The 27,062-nt window shown below is 43.4% G+C and overlaps 2 protein-coding genes across 2 annotated transcripts in view; one reads left to right on the top strand and one right to left on the bottom strand.

Annotated features, from left to right (window-relative positions):
* ZSCAN25 (zinc finger and SCAN domain containing 25) overlaps positions 1 to 27,062 on the bottom strand; it is a 52,731-nt gene that overhangs the window by 7,958 nt on the left and 17,711 nt on the right. The window contains exons 10-12 of the transcript XR_016387749.1: positions 25,694 to 26,030; positions 21,116 to 21,180; positions 7,957 to 8,080 (exon numbers count right to left, since the gene is read on the bottom strand). The gene's annotated coding sequence lies outside the window, so the exon portion shown is untranslated. The remainder of the gene's footprint in view (positions 1 to 7,956; positions 8,081 to 21,115; positions 21,181 to 25,693; positions 26,031 to 27,062) is intronic.
* On the top strand, positions 55 to 23,888 carry LOC111181935 (olfactory receptor 1f45-like). The gene is given in 4 exon segments (XM_089895468.1): positions 55 to 218; positions 22,107 to 22,396; positions 22,852 to 23,474; positions 23,476 to 23,888. Coding segments are annotated over 4 exon segments (1,416 nt in total). The 3' UTR covers positions 23,815 to 23,888.

Here is a 27,062-nt window from a genome sequence, read left to right as displayed (position 1 = left end):
TTAATGATTGAACAGACACACAGACACACACAGAGAGAAGGAAGCAATATGAAGATGGAGGCAGACACTGAAGTGATGCTGCCACGAGCCAAGGACACCAAGGATTTCCAGCAATCACCAGAAGCTAGGAAGAGGCATCAAGCAGATCCTCCCTCAGAGCCTCCAGGAAGAACCAACCCGGCTGACAACCTGACCCCAAGCTTCTGGCCTGCAGAACGGTGAGACAATACATTTCTACTGTTTTAAGCCACCCAGGTTGTGTTACTTTATTATGGCCACCTCCCCTAGCCTGTAGAAGACTGGGGGATATTCTCTGCACATGTTGAACTGGACGTACTCTGGACTTGGAGACACCTGGCAGAGAGGATGTCAGGATGCATTACTGAAAGCAGAAGGAGTCATGAGATTTCCAGCACCCTCCGTCTCCTGGGCAGAAGACTAGGGAATTCCTTCTTGGGAAGCAGAACAGCCCAAAGGATCTACAGACCCTGATATTCAGGGATTCTCCAGCCAGATAGCTCTACACCGAAGCCCACCATTGACAACTCCCACACATCCTCAAACACAAGCAGACAGGCAAGGACTAGCCAGCATTAAAGGGAAAGATCCAAACGAACAGAAAAAGGAGCTCAGAGGAACAGAAGCAATGTGGGAGGAGGAAGGGAGCTTTGGAAAACAGTCACAGTGGCCTGAGTCCTGTGCTGATGTGAAATCAGAACAGAGAGCAAAAAGGCGCTCATAGAAATAAAAATAACACAAGATGTAGCATCCCATTGAAAGGTATGAAAGTGAAGTTAAATGATTCACTCCAAAAGAAAAATAGAGACAAAGATGGAAAATGGGAGAGAAAAAAATAAGAAAAATAAAGAACCGTTGCAGGAGTTTCATCATCTGACCAATAGGGGTTTCAGAGCAGATAATTTTTAAAACTTAAAGAAATAATTCAAGAAAACTTCCCAGAACCAAAGGGCAAGAGTCTCCATACTGAAAGGTCATTGAAGTGCAATGACCAATCCAACATTGTAGACCCTAGTCACATATGGCTAATTAAATTTAAATATAAATTACTTAAAATTAGATAAAACCAGACAAGCAGTTCCTTGGTCACATCAGCCAGATTTCAAGAGCTCAGTAGCCTCAAGCAGCTGGAGGCCACAGTATTGAACAACACAGGTAGAGAGCGTTTTTATCAGCGCAGAAAGGTGGATGGACAGCTCTGGCCTAGAACAATGCACGAAAGCAGATCCACCAGGACACAGAGTCATGACATTTCAGGAGACCAGGGACAAAAAGAAAATCCCAAAAGCTTCCAAAAGGGAGTGGGGACAAGAAACAGGTCACACACAAAGGAACAGAAATCAGAAGGGTATTAAACTTCTCAACAGCAATACCAGAAGCAAGACTCTGTGTCTTCAAATTCAGACAGAAAATTCTGCCCCACATAGAATTCTACGCCCAAACAAGCATGAATGCAAAACAGAACATTATTCAGACACGCAAGTTCTTAAAAAAAAAAATTTACTCCTAGGCATCATTCCTCAGAATGTGACGAGATGATGCCCTCTACCAAAACAAGGGACAGAACCAAGAAAGAGACAGATCCAGGTAACTCAGTGCAGCAGAGAGGCAAGGGGAATGCCCAGCATGACGGCCATGTAGAAGCAGGAGCAAGCAGCCTAGGCCCAAGCAAGGAGAGAGCCTGGGGAGGGCTTGAACGTCCTGAGAGGGGAGTTACACTTCTGGCGGAAAACAGGTGATAGATTGGGACACAGAAAACTCATCATTACTAGAGGAATTATTGGTTCCAAGGAAAATGAAAAGATGTCAAGACAGAAACAGAAGCATAGACGTGTGCATGGCTTCAGTGTGAATAATGAGAACTTAGGTCATAATGAGGCAAACAGCAAATAAGAATTCCATTCCTTTCCCTGTTTTGGGAAGGCGGGAAGTGGGTGTGAGGCAAGAAGGATACCGGAAACCTAAACTCTCATCTCCCAGAGTAAGCAAGAAACAGTAGGATAAGCATGTCATTTAATGACATGGCAACAAATGCCAGAAGAAACTTCTAAGTGGGGTGAAAATGGACACTGGAGGGAAAAACCAGAGTGGGGATCAGGTAGAGCAAGGCAGCTCTAATTTTGTTGTAAACTGGGTAGGACTGTTCCACTTTTGAAAGCATGTATGTCTATGAATTTGGTTTTTCACAATAAATTTTAAAAGCGCCAGCTCAGCGGTCACTTCCTCCCAAACCCCTTTGGGACGAAGTGCTCTGTCTCTTGCTCCCAAAGCCCCAGGACCAACCTCTCACCACATTGAATTGGTCTGTTCATGGGTCTGACATTTCCCCACCAAACTGGAAGCATTTCATGCCTGACCCAGAGAGGTACCCAGGAAATCTCTGTAAATCCAAACAGAAGCCCGGACAAGAACCCCCTGCTGACCTCCCAGGCATGTTTGAGGTTCAGATGAAACTCCTGATAGCGGATGCTTGGAAATCCCCAAATGGCGTAAGGATGAGTGGTGCCCCTGGGCATCCACAGGGTGTTTCACAAACAACCAGGAGATGTTTGCGCAAACGGCCTGCAATGTGCTTAGCAGCGGGCTGGGCCCTAAAAGGACACCCATGGGGCCAACATTAGCCTCAAAGCCCCATGCCCGTTGGGTGGTTCATCCCAGCACGGGGACTGATGAGGTTGTTTGGAACGAGCACAGCTTAATGATTAAGGTCACAGGGCTGATTCTATCTGGTCTAAGAGTCACCCCTGCTGACCTGGGCCCTTCTCACTGGCCCGGGTCCCAACCCCTCACTCCACCCAGCCTTGGTGACAGTGCACACGCACTGCTGCAGGTCCCTTTTGCCCTCCTGTGACAGCTATGTGCAGGCCCACGGGCTCTCTCCTGAGATCCTGTTATGGGCTGAATTGTGTCCCCTCCAAATTCATAGGTTGAGGTCCTAACCCCCAGTACCTCAGAATGTGACCGTGGTTGGAGACGGGGCCTTTCAAAAGGTAATTAAGGCTTAAACAGGTCATATGGGTGAGTACTACCCAATACGACTAGTGTCTCTTTTTTTTAAATTAATTTTTATTGGAGTATAGTTGCTTTTACAATGTTGTGTTAGTTTCCACTGTAAAGTGAATCAGCTACACGTATAGATATATCCCCTCTTTTTTTGCCTTCCTTTCCATTTAAGTCACCACAGAGCACTGATCAGAGTTCACAGTAGGCTCTCACCAGTTATCTATTTTCGACATAGGTTCAAGAGTGTATATATGTCAATTCCCATCTCACAATTGACTGGTGTCTTTATAAGATGAGGAATAGGACAGACAAGCACAAAGGGGAGACCATGTGAAGACACAGGGAGAAGACTGAAGGAACCAACCCTACTGACACCTTGATCTTGGACTTCCAGCCTCCAGAACTGTGAAAGAACACATTTCAGTTGTTTAAGCTGCCCAGTCTGTCGCACATTGTTACGGCAGCCCTGGCAAACTAATACAGTCCCTTCTCCTTCCCTCATGGAGGACTTCTGGGACCCTGTCACCACACTTGGAGCAGAGGTTCCTGGGGGCAAGCAGGGGAGGGAGACCCGTGGGCTTTCTGCAGACTAGGCTCTGCGTGCAGGGCCACACTCCAGACGTCTTGGTGCAGCCAGGGCTCATCCTGCCCAGCAGCCTCCTCCCCCACCGAGACATCTAAGTGAGGAACCTCAGTGTCCCACCGCCCCTTCAGCCTGGAGGACCCTCCCTCCAGGTTGGAAGCCACAGAGCAGAGCTCAAGTGAACCCCACCCCTGACCATGGAGGCCTGCGAGGCCCACTTTCTTATTCCCAAAAGTCCTAACCCCTCCCTACACACCAGACATCATCTTGGAGGATTTGGGAAACGGGTCAGTTGCCAAGACTAAACTCAAGGAGCTCAGGTTACCCAACTGAGACTGAGAAGCCACTAACTAAGCACTTCAAGGCATGAAGTGGGCAATCCAGTTCCCCTGTCTGGCCTCTTGTTCCGCTTTTCTGGGCTTTAACCTCTCATAATGGAGCCCCAAAGAGTCAGACCTGAGTCCCCAAAGCACAGCAGGTATGTATGGCACAGGCCGGAAGGGAAGCCACTGTGAGTGACGACAGGCTGCTCAGGCCAGGACCCTGGGTTCCTCTCTCACCCACCCCTACCTCCAGTCCATCCTCAAGGCCTGTCTATTCCTCCCACAATATGCATTTCTGCTGTGTCTGCTCTGAACCACCTCCACTTCCTGAATCTTTCACCTGAATACCTGGGCAGCTCCCAGCCAGCCCCCCACTTCCACTCTGCCCCCTCCTGGCCAGTCTCCCCACTGCCCCTGCAGGGGAAGCACCCTGTGTTGCTCTCCTGCTAAAGACCCACAGGTGGGTTCCAGATGCACTTATTAAAAGTCAGCCTCCTGCCACTGGCCCCTGAGGTCCCTGCCCACCCCTCCAGCCTCATCTCCTTTTACTACCTGCCTCACTCATGGCCCTCCAGACACATGGTCTTCTGTTATTGTCAGACAAAGCCAAGACGTTTCCTGCCTCAGGGCCTTTGCACTTGCCGTTTCCACCACCTGGAATGCTCCTCCCCTAATTCTTCATGTCTCAGCTCAGAATACTGCCTCCTCAGAGAGGCTTCCCCTGACCATCCGGGCTAATTGGGTCCCCCGTTACTTGCCATCTCAGCACCATGTTCATTTCCGTCTTGGCGCTTGGGTGATATGTAATTGCTGTATTTGTCTCCTCATTGTCTCTCTCCCCACTGGGATGTGAGCCCCTTGAGGGCAGGGACCCCGTCTGTCTAGTTTGCCCTCACATCTTCAACACTGAAAAAGTACCTGGCACACAATAAGAGTTCAACAAACACTGATTGAAGAAACTAAAACTCTGGAATGCTATGGAACATATGCAAGGTATGTCCGCATGGCTCCAGTCTCCTTTGACAGAACCGATGGCTTCTGACAGTGACTGACGCCTGGCATGACCAGGGCCCCTGCGAGGGCGTTTCCTCTCTTTACTCTGAATGAGTGAGCCGCCCAGCTGTCCCCAAGGTCTCATGCCTCTGCAGGAAATGGAACTGGTTTTCTGCTGATTCAGCACCCGTCATTCCCTTAGGAGGGAAACTTAACAGACTAGTCACTGGCAAAGGGGATGACGGCAACATGCGGCTTTGACCAGCGATCCATCCCCTATTGACCTTGCCACTCAAATGAAATTTCTGTTGTTTTAAGCCATCCAGCTTATGGTACTTTGCTAGGGCAGCCCTAAGGCATTAATACAAGTGTCATTCAAACCTGCCTCTAATAAGATTGGCTTCCACTGGGCATCTTATGAACTTCCTGCTGGAGTGAAGTCATCAAGCGTCACAGTTCTGAAGGGAGAGACATACTTGTCATCTCAGGAAGTGCCAAATCATTACCAAAGAGCCCCGAATCACAGGAGAAACCACAGGTGAGGTCAGCAACCTGATTAACAAGTCATATTAGCAAAACCGGGGAAGAGGAAGGAAGGCAGGGGAAGAGGAAACCCTGGAAGAGCCTGAGGGTATGGGACTTTCAAGAAGAGTCATTCATTCAACAAGCATTTCTCAGCACATGCTCTTGCCTAATAGCCTTCAGAACTTTCAGATAGAAAAATCATGGGAAAAAGTCTTCCTTTACAAGAACTCAAAATCTAGTTTAAAAAATATGAATACTTTAACTTGATTAATGGTCATTTAAAGCTAGAAGAGATATTAGAAATTAGCCTATGGTGGTCCAGATTCCTTCATTCAGCAAAAAGCGTTTATTATTCATGACTATTCTTTGCCATCCTCTGTTCCTGGCATTTGAGATACAACATGATCAACAAAATCTCCACCCTCAAAGAATTTATATTCTAGAGGAGAAGGTAGACGATACACAAACAAGAAAACAGATGGCAAAGAGCAATGATGACACAAACCAAGGCAAAACGGTAAGAAGTGATGAGGGTAGTTCAGGATGGTCGGTTGGCAAAAGCCTCTAAGGAAGTCGTGTTTGTGCTGGGTCTTGAATGACAAGGAAGAGCTATGAAAGTGTGCAGTAAAGGATTAACTCAGCAGACCTGAGTTGTCCAAACCCTGCACATTCCAAAGAAAGGTCTGATCCTGTCCAGCTCCAGGGAGATAACCTTTAAATATGTAAATGAGATTTAGGCCAAGAACAACCAAGGGGTCTGCCCAAGGTCACACATTGATGTGGAGGAGAACTGAACCCAGAGCTTAGGTCTGCTGACCCTGACGCAGGGGGTTTTCCCTGAAACAGTAGAAATGGTAGAAATGGGACAGGCTTAGGAGTCACACAGACATAGTTCCAAACACTGGTTCTACCCTCATTAGCTATGTGACCCTGGGGAATCTTTTAACCTCTCTGAACCTCAGCATCCTCATCTCTAAAAAGGATTCGATGTATATTCCATGGCTTGTGTGAAAAGTATATAAGAAAATGGATGTAAAACCCCAGGTACGGGCTTCCCTGGTGGCGCAGTGGTTGAGAGTCTGCCTGCTGATGCAGGGGACACGGGTTCGTGCCCTGGTCCGGGAAGATCCCACATGCCGCGGAGCGGCTGGGCCCGTGAGCCATGGCCGCTGAGCCTGCGCGTCTGGAGCCTGTGCTCTGCAACAGGAGAGGCCACAACAGTGAGAGGCCCGGGTACCGCAAAAAAAACAAAACAAAACCAGGTACATAATAGGGCTCTTAGTTTTAACTTCCCCCAAACAGACCCTGAGATAAATACTTGGATATAAATAGTTAATTTAGAGGGTGATCCCAAGAAGTATTTTGAGAGGATAAAGAATTGACTCAAGGAAGGTAGGAATGCAAATACAGTGTAGTCATACCTTGGAGATATTGCAGGTTCGGTGCCTGACCACTGCCGTAAAGTGAATATCGCAGTAAAGCAAGTCACACAAATTTTTTGTTTTCCCAGTGCATATAAGTTATGTTTACAATCTGTTGTAGTCTACTAAATGTGCAATAGATTATGTCTTTAAAAAAATAACAACAATGTACATACCTTACTTTCAAAATACTTTACTGCTGAAAATTGCTAAACACCATCTGAGCCTTCTGCAGGTCATAATCTTTTGCTGGTGGAAGGTTTGAAATGTTGTGAGAATTACCAAAACATGACAGAGACACGAAGTTGAGCACATGCTGTTGGAAAAAAATGGTGCTCATAGACTTGCTCCATGCAGGGAAGTTTGCTTTTATTTCTCCACCATCAAGCACCATGCCTGGCAAGAGAGCTTAGGAAAACATGCTTATCTAACTGAATGACAGTGAGGGCCTTTTGAGGCCCAGCCTTTCCCTCCTGCCCTGCCAACTGCTGACGCTGGCCCTACCTCCTGTTCCAGAGCCTTCTACAAGCCACTCTCAAGTGCCTACAGCTCTCCCCATGGAGCCCGGCACAGCCCTGGAAGGCAAAGTCTCTGCAGGGAGACAACACACAGAATTGCTGGGTTGGAACAAAGGACATGTCTAAGAGATGAAAGATGGAGCAGAAAGGAACAGGGCAGCAGCTTAAGTGAGCACTGCAAGATCAGCCAAAGGGTCAAGTCTGACCCTCTGGATCAGCTCTTTTCAAGCAAGGACCACCCCTAAAGGTGGGAAACAGATGTCAGAAGATGATGATGCTAAGTGGACAAGGCCCAGGCCTCCCATCAGCTTCACCCAGAACAGCTTTGTAAACTGAGGCTAAGCATTCCTTCTAAGAATGTAGTCAAGGGCCACAGAGGGTCTCTGAGGCACAGAGTGACCTATGGAAGGGAGCATTGGAGAAGGCAGGGAGTGGAAAGCAGGAACCAGCTGGATCTGACCAGACATGAGATTACAGAAGAAATGAAGGAATAACCGGAACAGTGTTGTTGGGAGGACGTCATCGTGAGAGTCCAGACCCCAAGGTCCCACTCCAATCTGTTGTTCACTCACTTGATGGACAAGACCCTTGCACTCTCAGCTCCCTATCTGTCACGTATGGAGGTTGTACAGCATGTTCTCAGTGCCAGGTACTAGGATTCCATGAGCTAAGTTCAAAACTTCCAAGGTTAGAGACCTAGAAGACAGAGATATAAGGCAAGGGTGGTGACTGAGATCATTAACCAGGTGGAATATGTTGCAACACAAATCAAGTCACAGCAGTGCCAACACTTACCTGATGTTTTCCTGCAGCACTACTTTGCTGGCATAATCCTTGTTGAATATTAAACAACGACCTCAATGTGGCACATGAACTTTATGAAGTTCAGATTATAATCAGACTAGTTTACGAAAGTTGAGAATATGCATTCAGCTCACCCCAGGAACACACTATTATGGGGCAACTCTGGTGCCAGCCACTAAAAGTCAAGATTTCTTTGACAGTTTCAATTCTCTAAGAATATGTACATTGAAAGGCAACCTAAAAGTTTGTTACCTGCATGCCCAGAAATTATATTCACCCCCAAAAAAGGCCTTATATATATTGCCTGAAATATTACAGGCTCATACCCATTAAATTATTAATTAAATTATTAACTTATTAATTAATAAGTCAATGCTTATGAAGTTACTTTAGAAGTAACAGAAGCCAGAAATTTTCAAATACCTCTCAAGAAGGAGGCCCTTAGTCTCTGATAGGCTGGTAGAAATGGAGTCACATTTTTTTTTCTACACAGTAACTCAAAACCATACAAAAATATATAGATCTACAGTAAAGGTAAATATATGGCCAAATATAAATACCTGTGTTATTGTAACTTTGATTTCTAACTCCACTTTTTATTCTACTATAGGATTTAGAAGACAAATGCATAAAAAATAATTATACCTCTATATTAATGGGTACACAACATATAAAGATATAATTTATGACATCAATAACATAAAGTGGGAAGGTGCAGAGCTGTAAAGAGGTAGAGTTTTATGTAAGTGAATTTGAAAATAGGTTGTTATGGGACTTCCCTGGTGGCACAGTGGTTAAGAATCCACCTGCCCTCAATATCAAAAAAACAAACAACCCAATGCAAAATGGGCAGAAGACCTAAATAGACATTTCTCCAAAGAAGATATACAGATTGCCAACAAACACCTGAAAGGATGTTCAATATCACTAATAATTAGAGAAATGCAAGTCAAAACTACAATGAGGTATCACCTCACACCAGTCAGAATGGCCATCATCAGAAAATCTACAAAAATAAATACTGGAGAGGGTGTGGAGAAAAGGGAACACTCTTGCACTGTTGGTGTGAATGTAAATTGATAAAGCCACTATGGAGAACAGTATGGAGGTTCCTTAAAAAACTAAAAATAGAACTACCATACGACCCAGCAATCCCACTACTGGGCATATACCCTGAGAAAACCATAATTCAAAAAGAGTCATGTACCACAGTGTTCATTGCAGCTCTATTTACAATAACCAGGACATGGAATCAACCTAAGTGTCCATCGACAGATGAATGGATAAAGAAGATGTGGCACGTATATACAATGGAATATTACTCAGCCATAAAAAGAAATGAAATTGAGTTATTTGTAGTAAGGCAGATAGACCTAGAGTCTGTCATACAGAGTGAAGTAAATCAACCTAGGGGCAGGACAGGAATAAAGACGCATATGTAGAGAATGGACTTGAGGACACGGGGAGGGGGAAGGGTAAGCTGGGATAAAGTGAGAGATTCGCATTGACATATGTACACTACCAAATGTAAAATAGATAGTTAGTGGGAAGCAGCCGCATAGCACAGGGAGATCAGCTCCATGCTTTGTGACCACCTAGAGGGGTGGGATAGGGAGGGTGGGAGGGAGACACAAGAGGGAGGGGATATGGGGATATATGTATACATATACCTGATTCATTTTGTTATACAGCAGAAACTAACACAACATTGTAAAGCAATTATACTCCAATAAAGATGTTAAAAAAAAAAAAGAATCCACCTGCAAATGCAGGGGACACGGGTTCAGGAAGGTCCCACATGCCATGGAGCAACTAAGCCCATGCACCACAACTACTGAGCCTGCACTCTACAGCCCGTGAGCCACACCACTGAGCCCACATACCGCAACTACCGAAGCCCACGCACCTAGGGTCTGTGCTCTGCAACAAGAGGAGCCACCAAAATGAGAAACCCACGCACTGTAACAAAGAGTAGCCCCTGCTCGCCACAACTAGAGAAAGCACGCGCGCAGCAATGAAGACCCAACAAAGCCAAAAATAAAATAAATAAATATTTTAAAAACAGGTTGTTATAATTTTAGGATGTTTTATGTAACCCCCATGGTAACCACAAAGAAAATATCTATAGAATACACACAATAGGAATAAGAAGGAAATCAAAACATGTCACTAGAAAAAAAATCAACCAAACACAAAGGAAGGCAGTAAGGGAGGAAATGAGGGTCCAAAAAAGCTATAAGACATACAGAAGACAAATATCAGAATGGTAATAGCAAGTCCTTCTCTATTAGTAATTACTTTAAACATAAATATAAATGGATTAAACTACCCAATCAAAAGACAGAGATTGTCAGAATGGGTAAAACAAACAGAATCCAATGATACTGTGTCTATAAGAGATTTGTTTTAGATCTAATGACATACATGGGTTGAAAGTGAAAGGTTAGAAAAAGATATTCAGTGTAAATTATAACCAAAAGAGAGTAGGGATGGCTATTCTAATATCAGACAAAGCAGACTCTAATTCAAAAACTGCAGGCTCCCACAGATATCTCAGTGGAGGGTCACATAGTGTTCATCAGCATGGATCCCAATGACCTGCTTTGCAGAGGACACAGGTAGCCTTTGCGACTACAGACTACTTGAAGAGGGAGACACCACTCCACACCCCTCCCAAGAAGGAGTTGCTGTTGCACCACTTCAGGATGAGGGCTGTCAGCCCTCCTTAACCTTGTGAATGTCCCAGGCCCCAGAGCCATGGCTGCTCTGCCTGCACCCACACTTCAGACCCTGACTCCATTACCACTCTGCATGCACAGAGTAGCTGAATGGATTAAAAAATAAGACCCCTCCCGTGAGCTATGGCTGCTGGGCCTGCACGTCCGGAGCCTGTGCTCCACGACGGGAGGGGCCACGGCAGTGAGAGGGCCGGGTACCGCAAAATAAATAAATAAATAAATAAGACCCATTCTATGCTGCTGATATGAGACTCACTTTAGCTTTAACGACACCCATAGGCTGAAAGTAAAGGAATAGAAAAAATATATTCCATGCAAATGGAAACCAAAAAAGAGCAAAGGAGTTATACTTGTATCAGACAAAATAGAGTTTAAGTCAAAAACTGTAATAAGAGACAAAAAAGGTCATTATATAATGATAAAGGGGTCATTTACTCAAGAAGATCTAACAAGTGTAAATATACATGCACCCAACCTTGGATTACCTATATATATTAAACAAATATTAACATATCTGAAAGCATATATTGATATACCCCACTTTCAACAATGGGCAGGTCATCCAAACAGAAAATCAATATGGAAGTATTGAACTTGAATTACATTTTAGACCAAATAGACCTAGCAGACATATACAGAACATTCCGTCCAACAGCAGTAGAATAGACATTCTTCTCAAGTGCACACAAAACATTCTCCAGAATAGATCATATGTTAGGCCACAAAAAAAGTATTAACCAACATAAGAAGACTGAAGTTATATCAAGCAACTTTTGTGACCACAATGGCATGTAACTAGAAATCAATAACAGGAGGAAACTTGGAAAATTCACTAATATGTGGAAATTAAATGACACATTCCTGAGAGTAGCATTGACATATATACACCACCGAATGTAAAATAGTTGGCTGGTGGGAAGCAGCAGCATAGCTTGGTGCTTTGCAATGACCTAGAGGGGTGGGATAGGGAGGATGGGAGGGAGGCTCCAGAGGGAGGGGATATGGGGACATGTGTATGCATACAGATGATTCACTTTGTTGTGCAACAGAAACTAACACAGTATTGTGAAGCAATTATATTCCAATAAAGATCTATTTTAAAAAATTGGAAGAAGTCAATGACACATTTCTGAACAATCAATGGGTCAAAGAAGAAATCATAGGGAAATCAAAAAATACCTTGAGACCAACGTAAATGGAAACACAACATACCAAAACTTAGGGGATGCAGCAAAAGCAATTCTAAGACAGAAGTTTATAGCAGTAAATGCCTACATTAAAAAGAAAAAAGAACAATCGCAAATAAACAACCTAAATTTACACCTCAAGGAACTAGAAAAATAACAAGCTAAGCCCAAAGTTAGGAGAAGGAAGTAAAGAACAAAGACCGTAGCAGAAATAAATAGGGACTAAGAGGACAATAGAGAAAAATCAATAAAACTGATTTTTTGAAAAAATAAAATTGACAAATCTTTAGGAAGACTAAGAAAACGAAAGAAAAGAAATAAATTAAATAAAATCAGAAATGAAAGAGGAGACATCACAACTGACACTGCAGAAATGCACAGGTTTATAAGAGACTACTATGAACAGCTGTACATCAAAAACTTGGCTAACCTAGAAGAAATGGATAAACTCCTGGAAACATACAACCTACCAAGACTGAATCATGAAGAAACTGAAAGTCTGAACAGACCTATTACTAGTAAAGAGATTGAATCAGTAATCAAAAATATCTCAGAAAAGAAAACTCCAGGACCAGATGGCTCCACGGTGAACTCCACCAAACATTTTTAAAACTTAATGCCAATCTTTTTCAAACTCTTCCAAAAAATCAAAGAGGAAGGAAGACTTCCAAACTCACTTTTATGATACCAGCATTACCCTGATACCAAAGCCATGCAAAGACACTACAAGAAAGAAAACTATAGACCAATACACCTAATGAATATTGATGCAAAAATTCTCAACAAAATACTAGCAAACAGAATTCAAAAGAACATTATAAGACTCATACACCATGACCAAATAGGATTTATTCCTGGAATGTAAGGATGGTTCAACACACAAAAGTCAATCAGTGTAATAAAACATATTAACAGAATGAAGGGGGAAAAAAATCACTTAATCATCTCAATTGATACAGAAGAATTATTTTACAAAATTCAACATCCTTTCATGATAAAAACACTTAACAAATTAGAAATAGGAGGAAACTACCTCAACGTAATAAAGGCCATATATGAAAAGCTCACAGCTAACATCATACTTAATGGTCAAGAGTTAAATGCTTTACCTCTAAGATCAGAAACAAGACAAGGGCCTTCACCACTTCTGTTCAACATAATACTAGAAATCCAAGCCAGAACAATTAGTCAAGAAAAAGAAATAAAAGGCATCCAAATCGGAAAGAAAGAATTAAAATTATCTCTGTTCACAGATGAAAGGATCTTATATGTTGTAAACCCTGAAGATTCCACACACACAAAATGTTAAAAATAATAAACAAATTCGGCAAAGTTGCAGGATATAAAATCAACATACAGGGACTCCCCTGGTGGCACAGTGGTTAAGAATCCTCCTGCCAATGCAGGGGACACAGGTCCGAGCCCTGGTCCGGGAAGATCCCACATGCCACAGAGCAACTAAGCCCACAACTACTGAGCCTGCGCTCTAGAGCCTGTGAGCCACAACTACTGAGCCCGCATGCCACAACTACTGAAGACCTCACACCTAGAGCCCATGCTCCACAACAAGAGAAGCCACTGCAATGAGAAGCCCTCACACCACAACGAAGAGTAGCCCCCGCTCACTGAAACTAGAAAAAGCCCACACCCATGCAGAGCAACAAAGACCCAACACAGCTAAAAATAAATAAATAAATATATTTTTTAAATTACAAAATACAAAAATCAGTTGTGTTTCTATACATTAACAATGAAGAGTATGAAAAGGAAATCTGAAAAACAAGTCCATTTACAATAGCAGCCAAAAGAATAAAATACCTAGAATTAAATTTAACCAAGGAGGCAGAAGACCTGTACCCTGAAAGCTATAAAAATTTGCTGAAAGAAATTAAAGACACCAATAAATGGAAAGACATCCCATGGTCATGAATGGAAGAATTAATGTTGTTAAGATGTCAATGCTACCCAAAGCAATCTACAGGTTTAATTTAATTTCTATCAAATCCCAAACAGCAGGGTTTTTTTCCCTAGAAATAGAAAAACCCATCCTTAAATTCATATGGAATCTCAAGGGACCCTGAGTAGACAAAACAATCTTGAAGAACAAAGTTGGAGGTCTCACACTTCCAGATTTTGAAATTTACTACAAAGCTACAGTAATCAAAACAGTGTGGTACTGGTATAAAGACAGACAATATAGACTAATGGAACAGAATAGAGAGCCCAGGGGTAAACCCTCATAAAAATGGCTAGGTGATTTTTGACAATAGTGCCAAGACCATTCAGTGGGGAAATAATAGTCCTTTCAACAAATGGTGCTGGGAAATGTGAATATCCACATGCAAAAGAATGAAGTGGGACCCTTACCTTATACCACATACAAAAATGAACTAAACATGGATAAAAGCCCTAAATGTAATATCTAAAACTATAAAACACTTAGAAGAAAACATAGGGGTAAAACTTCATAACATTGGATTTGGGAATAATTTCTTGGATATGACACCAAAAGCACAGAAAACAAAAGAAAAAATAGATAATCTTGATCATCAAAATTAAAAATATCTGTGCATCAAAGGACACAATTAACAGAGTGAAAAAGCAACCTATGAAATGGGAGAAAATATTACATATCATATATCTTATAAGGGGTTAATATCCAGAATACATAAAGAACTCCTACTACTTAACAACAAAGAAAAAAATTTGATTTAAAAATTGGAAAAGGATTTGAATAGACATTTCTCCAAATATATACAAATGGCTAAGCCATTTGTTTATTCAAACATGAAAAAAATCTTCAACAGCACTAATCATTAAGGAAGTACAAATCAAAACCACAGTAAGGTACCACCTCGCACTCATTAGGATGGCTACTATTATATATATATCTATTTTATATATATATATGTATACACACACACACAAGCATACCTCAGCGATATTACACTGCATGTTTGGTATCAGAGCACCAAAATAAAGCAAGTCACACAAATTTTTTGGTTTCCCAGTGCACATAAGAGTTATTTTACACTATACTATATTCTATTAAGTAAGCAATAGCATTGTTTATTCATATATATATATATCACTTTGCTGTATACCTGAAACTAACACAACATTGTAAATCAACTATACTTCAACTTAAAAAAATCACAATTTTAAAAAAATGACCATCAACATGAACATTGGAGTTCTGATCTGATTGAATAAACAAGATGAGTTCCCTGGACTGAAGATTAAAAGAAACTATTAAGATATCCCCTGTAGACAAAAGTTACAAATTAAACCATTAAAGCAATAACTTTCCAGTAGAAAAACCCTAAGGAGACGATGTGGAGCCCAGGAGAACTGGGCCCAGCCAGACCCAAGGTAATCACTGCACATTTATTTTCAACACTGCCCACTGGGTACTGCTCCCTAGAGGCCACGAGTAGCTCTGCAAATAATCCAAGTGTGAGGCCCACACACCTCTCTGAGGCCCAAGAATCAGGGACTGGAGCCTCCTTGCTCACCCTGCATTCCAAGCACAGATGCACTCCTCGCCCTGCTTTCCATGGGGCCAGAGGTTGTGTCTCTGGCTGTAGGCTGCTTCTGAGCTGTCTGCCCCTCCTTAGGAAGAGAAGTAAGTCAGGAGGAGGCCGATTCCTTGGGTGGGGTTGGCAGAAATCAGAAGAACTGGACAGGACAGTGCCAGTGTAGGGACGAGAGGAGACACTCCTCTCCCAATGCCCCCAAAACATATAAGCACAAAGGCATCTCCTCCACTTCTCAAAGATAGGCAGGACCAGAGACCAGCCCGGGACCTTGGAAACCAGCTAGGACTCCAACCCCATCACTTTATAGAGAAGAAATCAGAGCACAAACTTCCTAAAATCACACAGGATTCAATTCCTGGACAACCTCACTCAGTCCCTGCCCTCATTCCCAACTATGGAGGCCTATCCAGTAATTCCACCCACTTCTAATGCTTATCCCTGGTAGATACAATTGATAATGTTTGCTGACATTAAGACCGGCTCAGAAGCAGAGCAAGTGACTGCCCACCATGGCCTATTTCACATCACGTTGAATGTAAGCAACTTGGCAAGGAAAGAACTAGTGGAAATTAAACCTCAAACTGTTCCCATTACCCTCCAAATTAACATCTTATTTTTGTTGGCGGATGTACATTCTGAAATAGATGTCATCTGTATGTACATGCTATCTTATGTTCTGCTTTCAAAGTCTGTATCATAGACAAATAGCCACATATTGACACATTCTTTTGTTTTGTTTGTTTTGTGGTACGCGGGCCTCTCACTGCTGCGGCCTTTCCCGTTGCGGAGTACAGGCTCGGGACGCGCAGGCTCAGCGGCCATGGCCCACGGGCCCGGCCGCTCCGTGGCACGCGGGATCCTCCCGGACCGGTGCACTAACCTGTGTCCCCTGCATCGGCAGGCGGACTCTCAACCACTGCGCCACCAGGGAAGCCCAGCATTCTTTTGTTTTTAATATCTGTATAGTATTCCACTGCATTGATACATCATAGCTGCAAAGCTATTCTCTTACTATTTTGAGCATTTGGTTGTTCCAATTTTTTTTAAATTTAGGAAGGAATAATGTTTCAACAAATATCTGAACAAATTACCTTATTTTTCCATAGGATTTGTTTCCTGCTGTACAGTCCCTAATGTAAAATTCCTACATTTATTACATTTACTTAACTTGTAAACCTTTGTAAGTTAGATAATAGTACCTATCTGTTGAGTCTGGGGTAGAATTTAAAAGCTAATATTTAAGCACTTAGTACAGTGCCTCCTGTATATATTTATTATTAATTTATTACTAATAATAAAATATCTATATACTTACTTGGAAAGCATGATCACCTAAATATACCTAAACCTTTCAATTAAAATCTATTTATATCATATATATACCTTTATCCATTACAACTTTCTTTGAACAAATATTTCATTTTTAAGTTGAATTAAAATCCAAATAATCTATTTTATCATTAGTGGGATTTTTCAGTGCTTTTTTTGTGGTTTTATTATTGATATATCAGTAACCAATTTACTGATTTTTGTGTGACATTACAGCCTACAACTTTACTCAACTAACTTTATTTTTAGCAATGACTTCATTTCTATTAAGACTTTCGTTATAAGAGATATTGTGTAAAAAAGTTATGTTTTTATCTCTTTAAGATAACCATCACCAGCATTTCTAGTGAAGTAGTATATAAGGAATAATAACAGAGAACATCCATTTCTTGTTCTTTTGCGGGAAAAGGTTTAAGTCTTCAGTAAACAAGACGTTGAATCTTGTTTTTAAATACACAGCTTATTATATTAAGAAAAAACTCTCCTAATGTTTTCAGAGCTTTAATCTATAAGGCAATGATACATTTATCTGGATGCTTTGTCCAGGTCTAATTACATTATTTTTATATTTTGTTCATGGTGAACGAGGTTACTGGATTTCCTTGAGTTTAACAGTTAATTCTTTTAATGTGTTATTTTCTTTGCAGATATTTTACTTGGGGCATTTATATCTGTATCTATGATCAAAATTGGTCTAAAATATTCCTTTCATTGTCTTTGTTTAGCTTGAGTTTAAAATATTTGCCTCTAAAAGTGAACTGAATAATAATTGTAATAGCCTGGTTAACTGCTTACTATGTGCAATGCACTGTCCTATACAAGTTATGGGAATTTTCTCATTTAATCCTCACAACAGCCCCTTTAAGCAAATATTATTACTCTATCCAGTTTACAGATTATTAATATGCTATAATTTCCTATATTTAAAAAATTTTTATTACTGAATGAATTATTGGTTCTTAGAAGATTTTGAAGACATTGGAATCAGATGCCCCTTTAGAAACTGTTTAATAACTTTATGTTTCTTTCTCTATTATCATTATATTTATGTTCTCTAATTCATTTTTGCATCTTTGGGGATATTCCATACATTTGTAAGTAGCTATCTATTTTTCATTTGATAAGATGTAATAGCCCACAATTGAAAAGAATATTCAACTTAAATATAAATCTTTTGTATTAAGTATGTTTTCCAAATCCTGACTTCATTTTAATTTTCATTCTCATTATCAAAATTGATATTGTTTATCAATTGTTTTTCAAATAATCAATTATCAGATTTCTGCTTTAATTATTTTTCTTCTATGTGGTTTGTTTCCATTTTTTGTTTTATTATCTATATTTTGCTAGCACCTTTAATTTGTTGTTTCCCCCTCTAAATTATTTAAACAGAGTTAATTATGGCTCAATGATTGGAGAAAATTAAACATGAGAACCTCGAAGTCAAAGACAAGCATTTTTCTCCACCCCTTGGGCTTTCATAAAATAGGTCCAGTGCTCAGGCTGACACAAACCCCAGAGCTGCAGTGGTCACAAGAGAGAGATGCAACTGCCGATGACGCAAGAAAACAAAGTCAACCCATGTGCTGGCTGCCCAAGGATCAGGAACAGAAATGAAACCTGAACAAACAGGTGTCCAAGTCCAGGCATGTACAGGTTAGTGCAGTGTTGCCCACAGTGTGAAGCCCGTACCTACAGGGGTCTGAAAGTTGGCATTAGGTGGTTTACAGAGATGGAGACAAATAGCACCAAATAGCCTGGTGAGAAAGCGATTCCCTTTTGAGTTCTTTCTACTTCTCCTCCAACCCTTCTGACCACCTCTCAGAAAAACACTCAGGTTGGTGCTATTTCCCTAACTCCTCTCTACAACTTTGCATTCTCCTTTTTTAACCAAGTAAACGTGGGTTTCAGACTCAGAACTCTCTGCAGGTAATGGTGTTGGCTAAAATTCAGTAAGCGATACTGCTTTCTTATGTTATAATGGTGTACAAGCTTTCTTTTCTAATAAATGAATTTCAATTAACAAAATTAGCGAATTAAATAACTATTAAGGAAACAAAAATACAGGTGATAAGTAAATATGATTGACATTTGGAAGACACTATGTTGATATCAGGTGAAGGAGGACTATCTTTAAGGTCTCACCCAATCTCAAAGGCATGAGGTCACAAAGGGGGACATTAAGAACAGCTACCCATTCGTTCAACAACACTGATGTCTCCTATAGTCCAGACACGGTCCTAGAAACTGGGAATATGGTAATACATAAAAATAAAGTTCCTGCTCTCATTCTCATGAGCTTATATTCTAGAGAAACACAGTGATGATAGATAGATAGATAGACAGATAGATAGATAATAGATGATTAGATAGATAATACAGATGATAAGAGAGAGAGAGATGGTGCTGAGAATAAAAACAAAGCAAAAATAAGAAAGAAGACAGATTCAGGGGTACTATTTTAGATAGCTGGTGGGGGAACCCTGAACAGAGGTGACATTTTAGCAGAAATCAAACTGAAGTAAATCATAATGGAGCAGAATTCTCGGCAGTGGGATAACAAGTACAAAGACCCTAATGTAGGAATGTGCTTGATGTGTCCAGGTAGAGTGAGGAGGCCATCGTGGCTGGCCTGCCAAAAGTGAGGGACAATAAAGGAGGTGAGATCAGGGAGAGGGCAGAGGCCCAGGTCATGCGTAGCCCTGTGGGATTTGGCAAGAACTCTAGGTTTCGTTTGAGTGAAATGGGAAGCCACTGGAGGATTCTGAGCAGAGAAGTAACATGATCTGACTTACATTTCTTAACATTCAACCCTGGATGCTGTGTAGAAACAGACTGCTGAGGCTTTAGGGAGCCCGGTTAAGAGACGATTGTAGGGCTTCCCTGGTGGCACAGTGGTTAAGAACCCGCCTGCCAATGCAGGGGACACGGGTTCGAGCCCTGGTCAGGGAAGATCCCACATGCCGCGGAGCAACTAAGCCCGTGTGCCACAACTACTGAGCCTGCGCTCTAGAGCCCACAAGGCCATAACTACTGAGCCCGTGTGCCACAACTACTGAGCCTGCGCTCTAGAGCCCACAAGGCCATAACTACTGAGCCCGCGAGCCACAACTACTGAAGGCAGTGCATCTAGAGCCCATGCTCCACAACAAAAGAAGCCACCGCAATGAGTAGCCCTCGCACGACAACGAAGAGTAGCCCCTGCTCGCTGCAACTAGAGGAAGCCCACGCGCAGCAACGAAGACCCAATGCAGCCAAAGATAAAAATAAATATAAATAAATTTTTAAAAAATAAAGAAATAAGTAATGAAATCACTTTACGTATTTAAAAAAAGAAGAAGGGGAAAGTGACCAGCAGTGCTGGCTCCAGCTTGTTGGGTTTCTGTTGGGTTTCGGGAGATGGAGCCTGAGGAGACGAGCAATGGTGGCCTTAAGGAGGGAAGTTCCAGGAACTGGTGGGGAGGCCTGAAAAGGGGGCTACGTGAGAGAACAGGAAGGGGGAACTGGAGAATGAGTACTGACCACATTTTGAGGACTTTTGCGGAAAAGGGGAGTAGACGAATGAGCTGATGGCCGGAGGGGAATGTGAGGTCAAGGGTGGATTTTTCAAACTGGGGGATGTCTGCATGCTGACAGGAATGGTCCAGATGCTATGGGGGTGGTGATCCTTTCTGTTTGAAGTTAGACGTTTTGAGCTTTGGTGTTCTTAAAATAGGAGTACTAGGAAAGACTATCTTCCTAACCAGTGGGACATAGTAACAAGGACATTTTCTTCTCCCATACCTCTGGGGAAGTGGGAGGATGGGCAGGAAAAGAGAGGATGGAGACACCCTGGTTCAAAAGGAACATTAGTCAAGAAAGAGACAGAGCTTTTGTCACTGCACCACACGTGTCAGTCTCGGCACCTATGCTGCAGCCACACGAACAAGCCCTCTCTCCCTAGTACAGGCGACCCTCTTCCACCATGTCCCTGCCCTATCCAACCTGCTCCACGCTCCCCTCCTCCTGCCCCTGTGCTGGTCACTGCAGGATTCCCTGATCCATTTACACTGATGCCCCAAGTTTAAGTTTACCCAGTAGTACTTCCTTGGTCTTTTTGAGAAAATCAAAGTACTGCTTTGAAATCAGACCAACCTGGAATCAAATCCTGATGTCTTCCGGGGAAATTATTCAAACCCTCTAGGTGTCAGTTTACTCATCTGTAAAATAAGAATAACACCTACCTTACATACGTTGTGAGGATTAAATTAAATACATGCACATACATGCACACGCCTAGTCCTGTATATGACACGCAGTAGGTGCTCAATGTCAGCTCCCTAGGCTAAGGAGTTACCTTTCCATTCAAGAACAAGAACCATTTCCTTCATTGTTTTCTCATCTCTCACATCACCCAGTTTTAGAGCTGTTTTAACCAGTACTGATCAAATGAGGATTTAACCCATATTAAATACATGTTTCCCTTCATTCTTACTTTTCACCAAACAGATTTCTCTTAGCCTCCTGCATTTATATCTTATGGTTGTCCTTTACCAAAGATTCTTGCCTTTGGGTCACCAAATACTCAAATTCTTTTTAAAAAAATCACATCAGTAAAACATTCATTCAAAACGAGCCATTTATTTTCCATACTAAGGCATAGCTCAACACAGGCCAAGAGCTTAGCTGGGTCCTGCTGCAGAGCTGAAATCTCCATCCCTGCTGTACGTTGCCCAATTGAGCCGGTAAGCTCCTTTGCTCCAAGCAAAATGGCGGCACAGACAAAGCCTTCCAAGACCGTTTACCCCTTTCACTGCCTGCACAGTTCCCAGGTGGGCCATACCGATTCCCATAGCTTTTCCAGACTGATTTCCCCCGTCAGCTGTTCCCCATCCCCAAGCAGCACAGTAACTCCAGTTGCTTCTTTCTCCCCCTCCCTCTTGATGATTTACATTCTATAGGACCCAAATCCCAACTAACTATGTCTTGTGAAGCACTGAAAAATCATTTCTATCTAGTGAAACTTCAGCTGAGCTCGCACTGAACTGTTACGAACTCCAGCTTTGAGGGACCCCTATGCTGCCCTGCTGCCCACTCTGTTACTCTGGGCAACGTTACACCTTCAGTTTCTCTTTGTAATCTGCAGGGGCAACTCTTTCCCTCCAGAGGTGAGGCCCTTCCTGGATCAGCCCCAGCAGAAGGGTTGGCTGAGCTGTCCCAGTCAGCAGGCTCTTCTGTCCACGTTTGCTCTGGCCAACTCCATCCCACAGCATCATCACCAGGACCAAGGTGGCCCAGGGTCGGTGACGAGTGGCAGCCGGAGCATCTTGATCCCTGGGCTCCATGTGGGTGGAAGAACATGGGAGATAAAATACTGGTGGGGAAGGAGGTTTGTGCGGAAGGAGGATGTTTACGAATATTACCCTCAGGTTCCATGTATGTGCCATTGTGGTTCCAGAATTCTGTATAGCAAGGGCCTTCGGGTGGCAATCCTATTGGGAGTAGGAGGAAATTACATTCCTATAGCTCTTTACTTATAACATCACAACAGAGAGTATGATAGAATTTTGGGGGGCTAAGACACCCTAAGTACCCCCCTTGTTGCCACCACTGAGTACCGGGCCGTATGTCACAAGGATTCTCCTTGGAGAGATGGCACATGGGGCTTTGTGGGGCTCAGGTGCAGTAGTATTTTGGTGGCAAAACCATTAAAATCCTGACTTTGGGATCTGTTGAGGCCACAGGACTCCCTGGTTGATAGGTAGAGAGACTTCTTTTGGGTTTCTACCAAATGAACACAGAGATGTGAGCTGAGGGATTATATGAGGGAAGGAGGGAGGCATGGGCGCCTCCATCTTCTCTAAAGTCTGCTCCTGGTCTGGATCTCCTAGCAGGACCAGCCAACCATGGAGAGGTGAAACCACACACAAGCGCTTCTGAGTTCATCCTCCTAGGGCTCTCAAGCCAGCTCGAGAGGCAGGAACTGATCTTCGGGCTCTTCCTTGTCATGTACCTGGTCGGGGCAGCAGGGAACTTGCTCATCATCCTGGCCATTGGCTCAGACTCCCACCTCCACATGCCCAAGGACTTCTTCCTCAGCGACCTCTCCCTGGTAGATTTCTGCTTCATCTCTGCCACAGTCCCCAAGATGCTGGTGAACATCCAGACACAGACTCAGTCCATTTCCTATGGCTGCTGCCTAGCCCAGATCTACTTCTGCATTTTGCTTGTCAACATGGACAACTTCCTCCTGATGGCCATGGCTTATGACCTCTACACAGCGACCTGCCAGCCCTTGCACTACTCCATGGTGATGAGTATGCCAGTCTGTGCCCTGATGCTGGGGAGCTCCTGGCCCCTCGCCAACTTCCACTCCCTGCTACCCACCCTCCTCATGGCCCGGCTGGAGTTCTGTGCCAGCAACGTCATCCCTTACTCCTTCTGTGACCTTGCTCCCCTGATCCAGCTCTCCTGCCCCAACACCCAACTCAACCAACTCATGATTCTGCTGGAAGGGGGACCTGGCGGTCCTCATCCCCTTCCTTGGCATTCTCGTCTCCTACATCCACATTGTGTCTGCTGTGCTACAGGTGCCATCTGCCCGGGGCAAACCAAAGGCCTTTTCCACCTGTGGCTCCCACCTTGCTGTGGTCATTCTCTTCTATGGGACCATCACAGGGGTCTACCTGAGTCCCTCATCCTCCCACGCAGCTGACAAGGATTCTCTGGCTTCAGTAATGTAGATGCTGGTCACCCCCATGCTGAATCCCTTTATCTACTGCCTGAGGAACAAGGACATGAAGGGAGCTCTAAGGAAACTTGTCAACCTGAAGGCTTTATCCCATGGGCTGTGACAGCAGAGCTCTCCTTCAGGGCCTCTGTGCTAGGAAGAGGATGAACCCCAGGGACAGGCTCCACACAGAGAGGGTGGGAGGAGCACAGACCTCATTGTCCTGGGTTGTCACCATGGCCAGGGAAGCCTCTCATTGCTCCATAAGTAATCTGCAAGTCCCAAACTTCTTGGCCCCTGCACTGACTGCCCAGACTACCAAAGGGGAATAAACTCTCCCGTAAAGACAGGACCACATAAACAGGTATAAACTAGCTCTATCTGCAGACCTTCTGGAGGGGGTTCATGTGAAGGGTGAGCTCATAGGAATCTGTGACCTATGCTGACAGCCTGTGCCAAAGAGATGCCCTCTGAGTGCCCCCATGCACCCCACAGAGCCTCAGACCCTTAACCCTCAAGCATCCCAGTTTCCAAACTCCTCCAGTTCTTCCACCACCACCCCACACTCTGGGTTGAACCTAGCTTTGGAGACAGGCTTCACGGTCCTCCTCAAAGCTGCCCCACTCTCGGCCTTGGGTTCTGCCGGGTGGAGCTCCACAGCTCTACCTACTTGTATCAGGAATGCCTATAATGACTGTCTCAGCTGAACACCTACGCAGGCCCCATACTGTCCCACTTATGTGCTTTTCTTAGGAAAGAGAGGTCTGCTAGCCACACGGTAAAGAGAGAAGAGAGGCTAGACTTATAGCTGGTTCTCTGGGTGTGAAGCACATAAAAGGCATGAGCCACAATAATCCTTATGAAGGTGCTTCTCTACAGGAAGGACCTGGAGAGGAGACAAAGGGGAAAGGCCTCATGTAACAAGTTTATGGCTGAAGAAGTTGTATGTGGCCTCCTGAGCAACAGGATAATATCCTAGGCTGCAAGGGGTATGGCAGAGCTGGGAGAGCATTACCCAGAAAGTCAGCACAACTGGCATCCAGTCCTGGCCCCTCCGATTACCAGCCATTTGACTCCAGTCCCTCTGAAATTGACCATTCTACCAAACACACCGCGCATTTTTGCCCTCTCATGCTATTCCAGCCATCCCATTTTGCTCATTTCTATCAAAACTCTCACTGTCCTTCAAGCTCGCATAAAACACCATGCCCTTCGTGAAGCCACCTCGAGTCTCCCCAGTCAAAAGGAAGTATTTTTTTCTCCTCTGGAACTCCATATAATTTGAATTCTATTATAGCCCCTTTCATGCTCTGCTTTGCATTCTTCCACTTTGCAGAGTTCACCTCAACTCTACCCCAAACAGGATCGTTGGAGTCGAGTTTAAAGATATTTTTAAATTTTAATGTTTTGATTTAAATTGACAGCAGACATGGAAAAGGAACACTTATGGCCTTTCTCCCCATGATTTTGCCTTAACCAATACTTTTATATTTCCCCAACACCAGACAAGGAAAAAGAGTTTACCAAGCTGGTTGATCAGAGCCCAAGGAGTTCTCTGGTCCATATTTTATGAAGGGCAGTGTGCCCTAAAGGGTCATCATCCAGGCATGAAGCTCCCTTCCTTCCAGCCTGGCCCCCGACTGCTCATCTTCTATCCGTATGTCTGGTTGGAGTCTCCACTTAGGTCCAGTCACTTCTCTCGCTCTCTGTCTCTCTCTCTCCCCACCATGCCTGAGCACACAGGTCCTCAATTCAGATCTGGGGCTGAGAGTGGGAAGCAAGGGAGGCCAAAGCTACTTTTCAGCCCACCTTTTACCAGTGAGCCCGTGATGGAGGTTACTGGGTATAACTCAGATACTAACAGAGTTGTACTTTGGCTCAAAGTTTGCTATTGTTCCTTGAACATATTGTTTCCTTGGGATCCCTCAGGAGTTGGGACTATTGGATTTCAGCTCTCCTGGGTCTCTAACCATAAAACTACAATAATAGCCATAAAATCTCACCTCAAACCCATGAAAGTGATGTGAAGAAAAGCTGACGTCAGCATGGAGAAGAGGTCTTCGTATGCATTTACTATAATGGTGAATAATACAATGGTTTGGCCTCAAGGTAAAAAAAAAAAAAAAAAGAACAAGAAAAAGATTTAAATAAAAAGTTGGGGGGGAGGCAGCAACAAATAAATTTGAAAGACCTTCAACTGACCTTGCTCATCCATGGGTTGTGAGGACACTGCCTGCTCTGATGCCTACTTTTCCAAGGAAGGGCGTAGGATAAGATAACCCTTCTCTTACAGCAAACACCTTTTCAGCCTGGTTCAAGTCCTGGTCTGGAGGCTGCTTGCTACAGGGTAAATAAGAAGGAATGACCTGCACACAGGTCAATTATAGAAAGTTCAGAAGCTCAGCCACTCTTATAGACTTGATAACATAAACCCAATCGTGTGAAGATACCAAAATGTTAACTTCTATTTAAAAATAAAATGTTCAAGAAGAAAGGGTAGGGGACTTCCCTAGTGGTCCAGCAGTTAAGACTCCAGCTCTCAATGCAGGGGGCCCGGGTACGATCCCTGGTAGGGGAACTGAGATCCCACAGACCACAACTAAGCCCGCGTGCCGCAATGAAGAGCCCACGCGCCACAAAGAAGACCCAGTGCGGCCAAAATAAATAATAAATTAAAATAAATTTTTTAAAAAAAGAAGGGGAAAAAATAGTTCCATTATCTACGTTTTTTAAATAGCTCGTTTTTGTTTTTGCAGCACGCTGGCCTCTCACTGTTGTGGCCTCTCCCGTTGCGGAGCACAGGCTCCGGATGCGCAGGTTCAGCGGCCATGGCTCATGGGCCCAGCCACTCCGCGGCATGTGGGATCCTCCCAGACCGGGGCACAAACCCGTGTCCCCTGCATTGGCAGGTGGACTCTCAACCACTGCGCCACCAGGGAAGCCCCCCCAGTTACATTTTAAACAAGCTCCCCAGGTGATTTTGATGTAAGTGGTCTTCAGATGACACTGAGAATCTCTGTTGAAAAGCATTGTTAAAAGATAAACTGAGGCATAGTAAAAATTTTAAGAGTTTACCTGAGCAAAAACCATTCCAGCCACAGGATGTAGGGGCAAGACATTCACAGAGAAGACAAGAAGGCAAAGGGAGGAAATTATTTGAGTGGCTATAGCTTAGGCTGCCTTATACAGGAAAGTCAAGTTGGCTGTTTGTGATTGGTCGTCCTTAGGTTTCGATTTTTTTTAACCTTGAGGCATTTACAGGCTGAGGTTTTGGTTTGCTTATATAGGCTGCCAAGGCTTTAGAATCACCTCTAACGGTCTCCTTGTTTAATTAATTTAACAGCATGACCAGTGATTTGAGATACCATCTTT

This window comes from Delphinapterus leucas, chromosome 15 (genome assembly GCF_059928025.1).
Source record: "Delphinapterus leucas isolate spDelLeu-1000000601 "Yukka" chromosome 15, BTC_Dleu_Yukka2, whole genome shotgun sequence".
Classification (NCBI taxonomy): Eukaryota; Metazoa; Chordata; class Mammalia; order Artiodactyla; family Monodontidae; genus Delphinapterus; species Delphinapterus leucas.
Note: the sequence above shows the minus strand (reverse complement) of the source record. Positions and strands in the feature narration are given on the sequence as shown.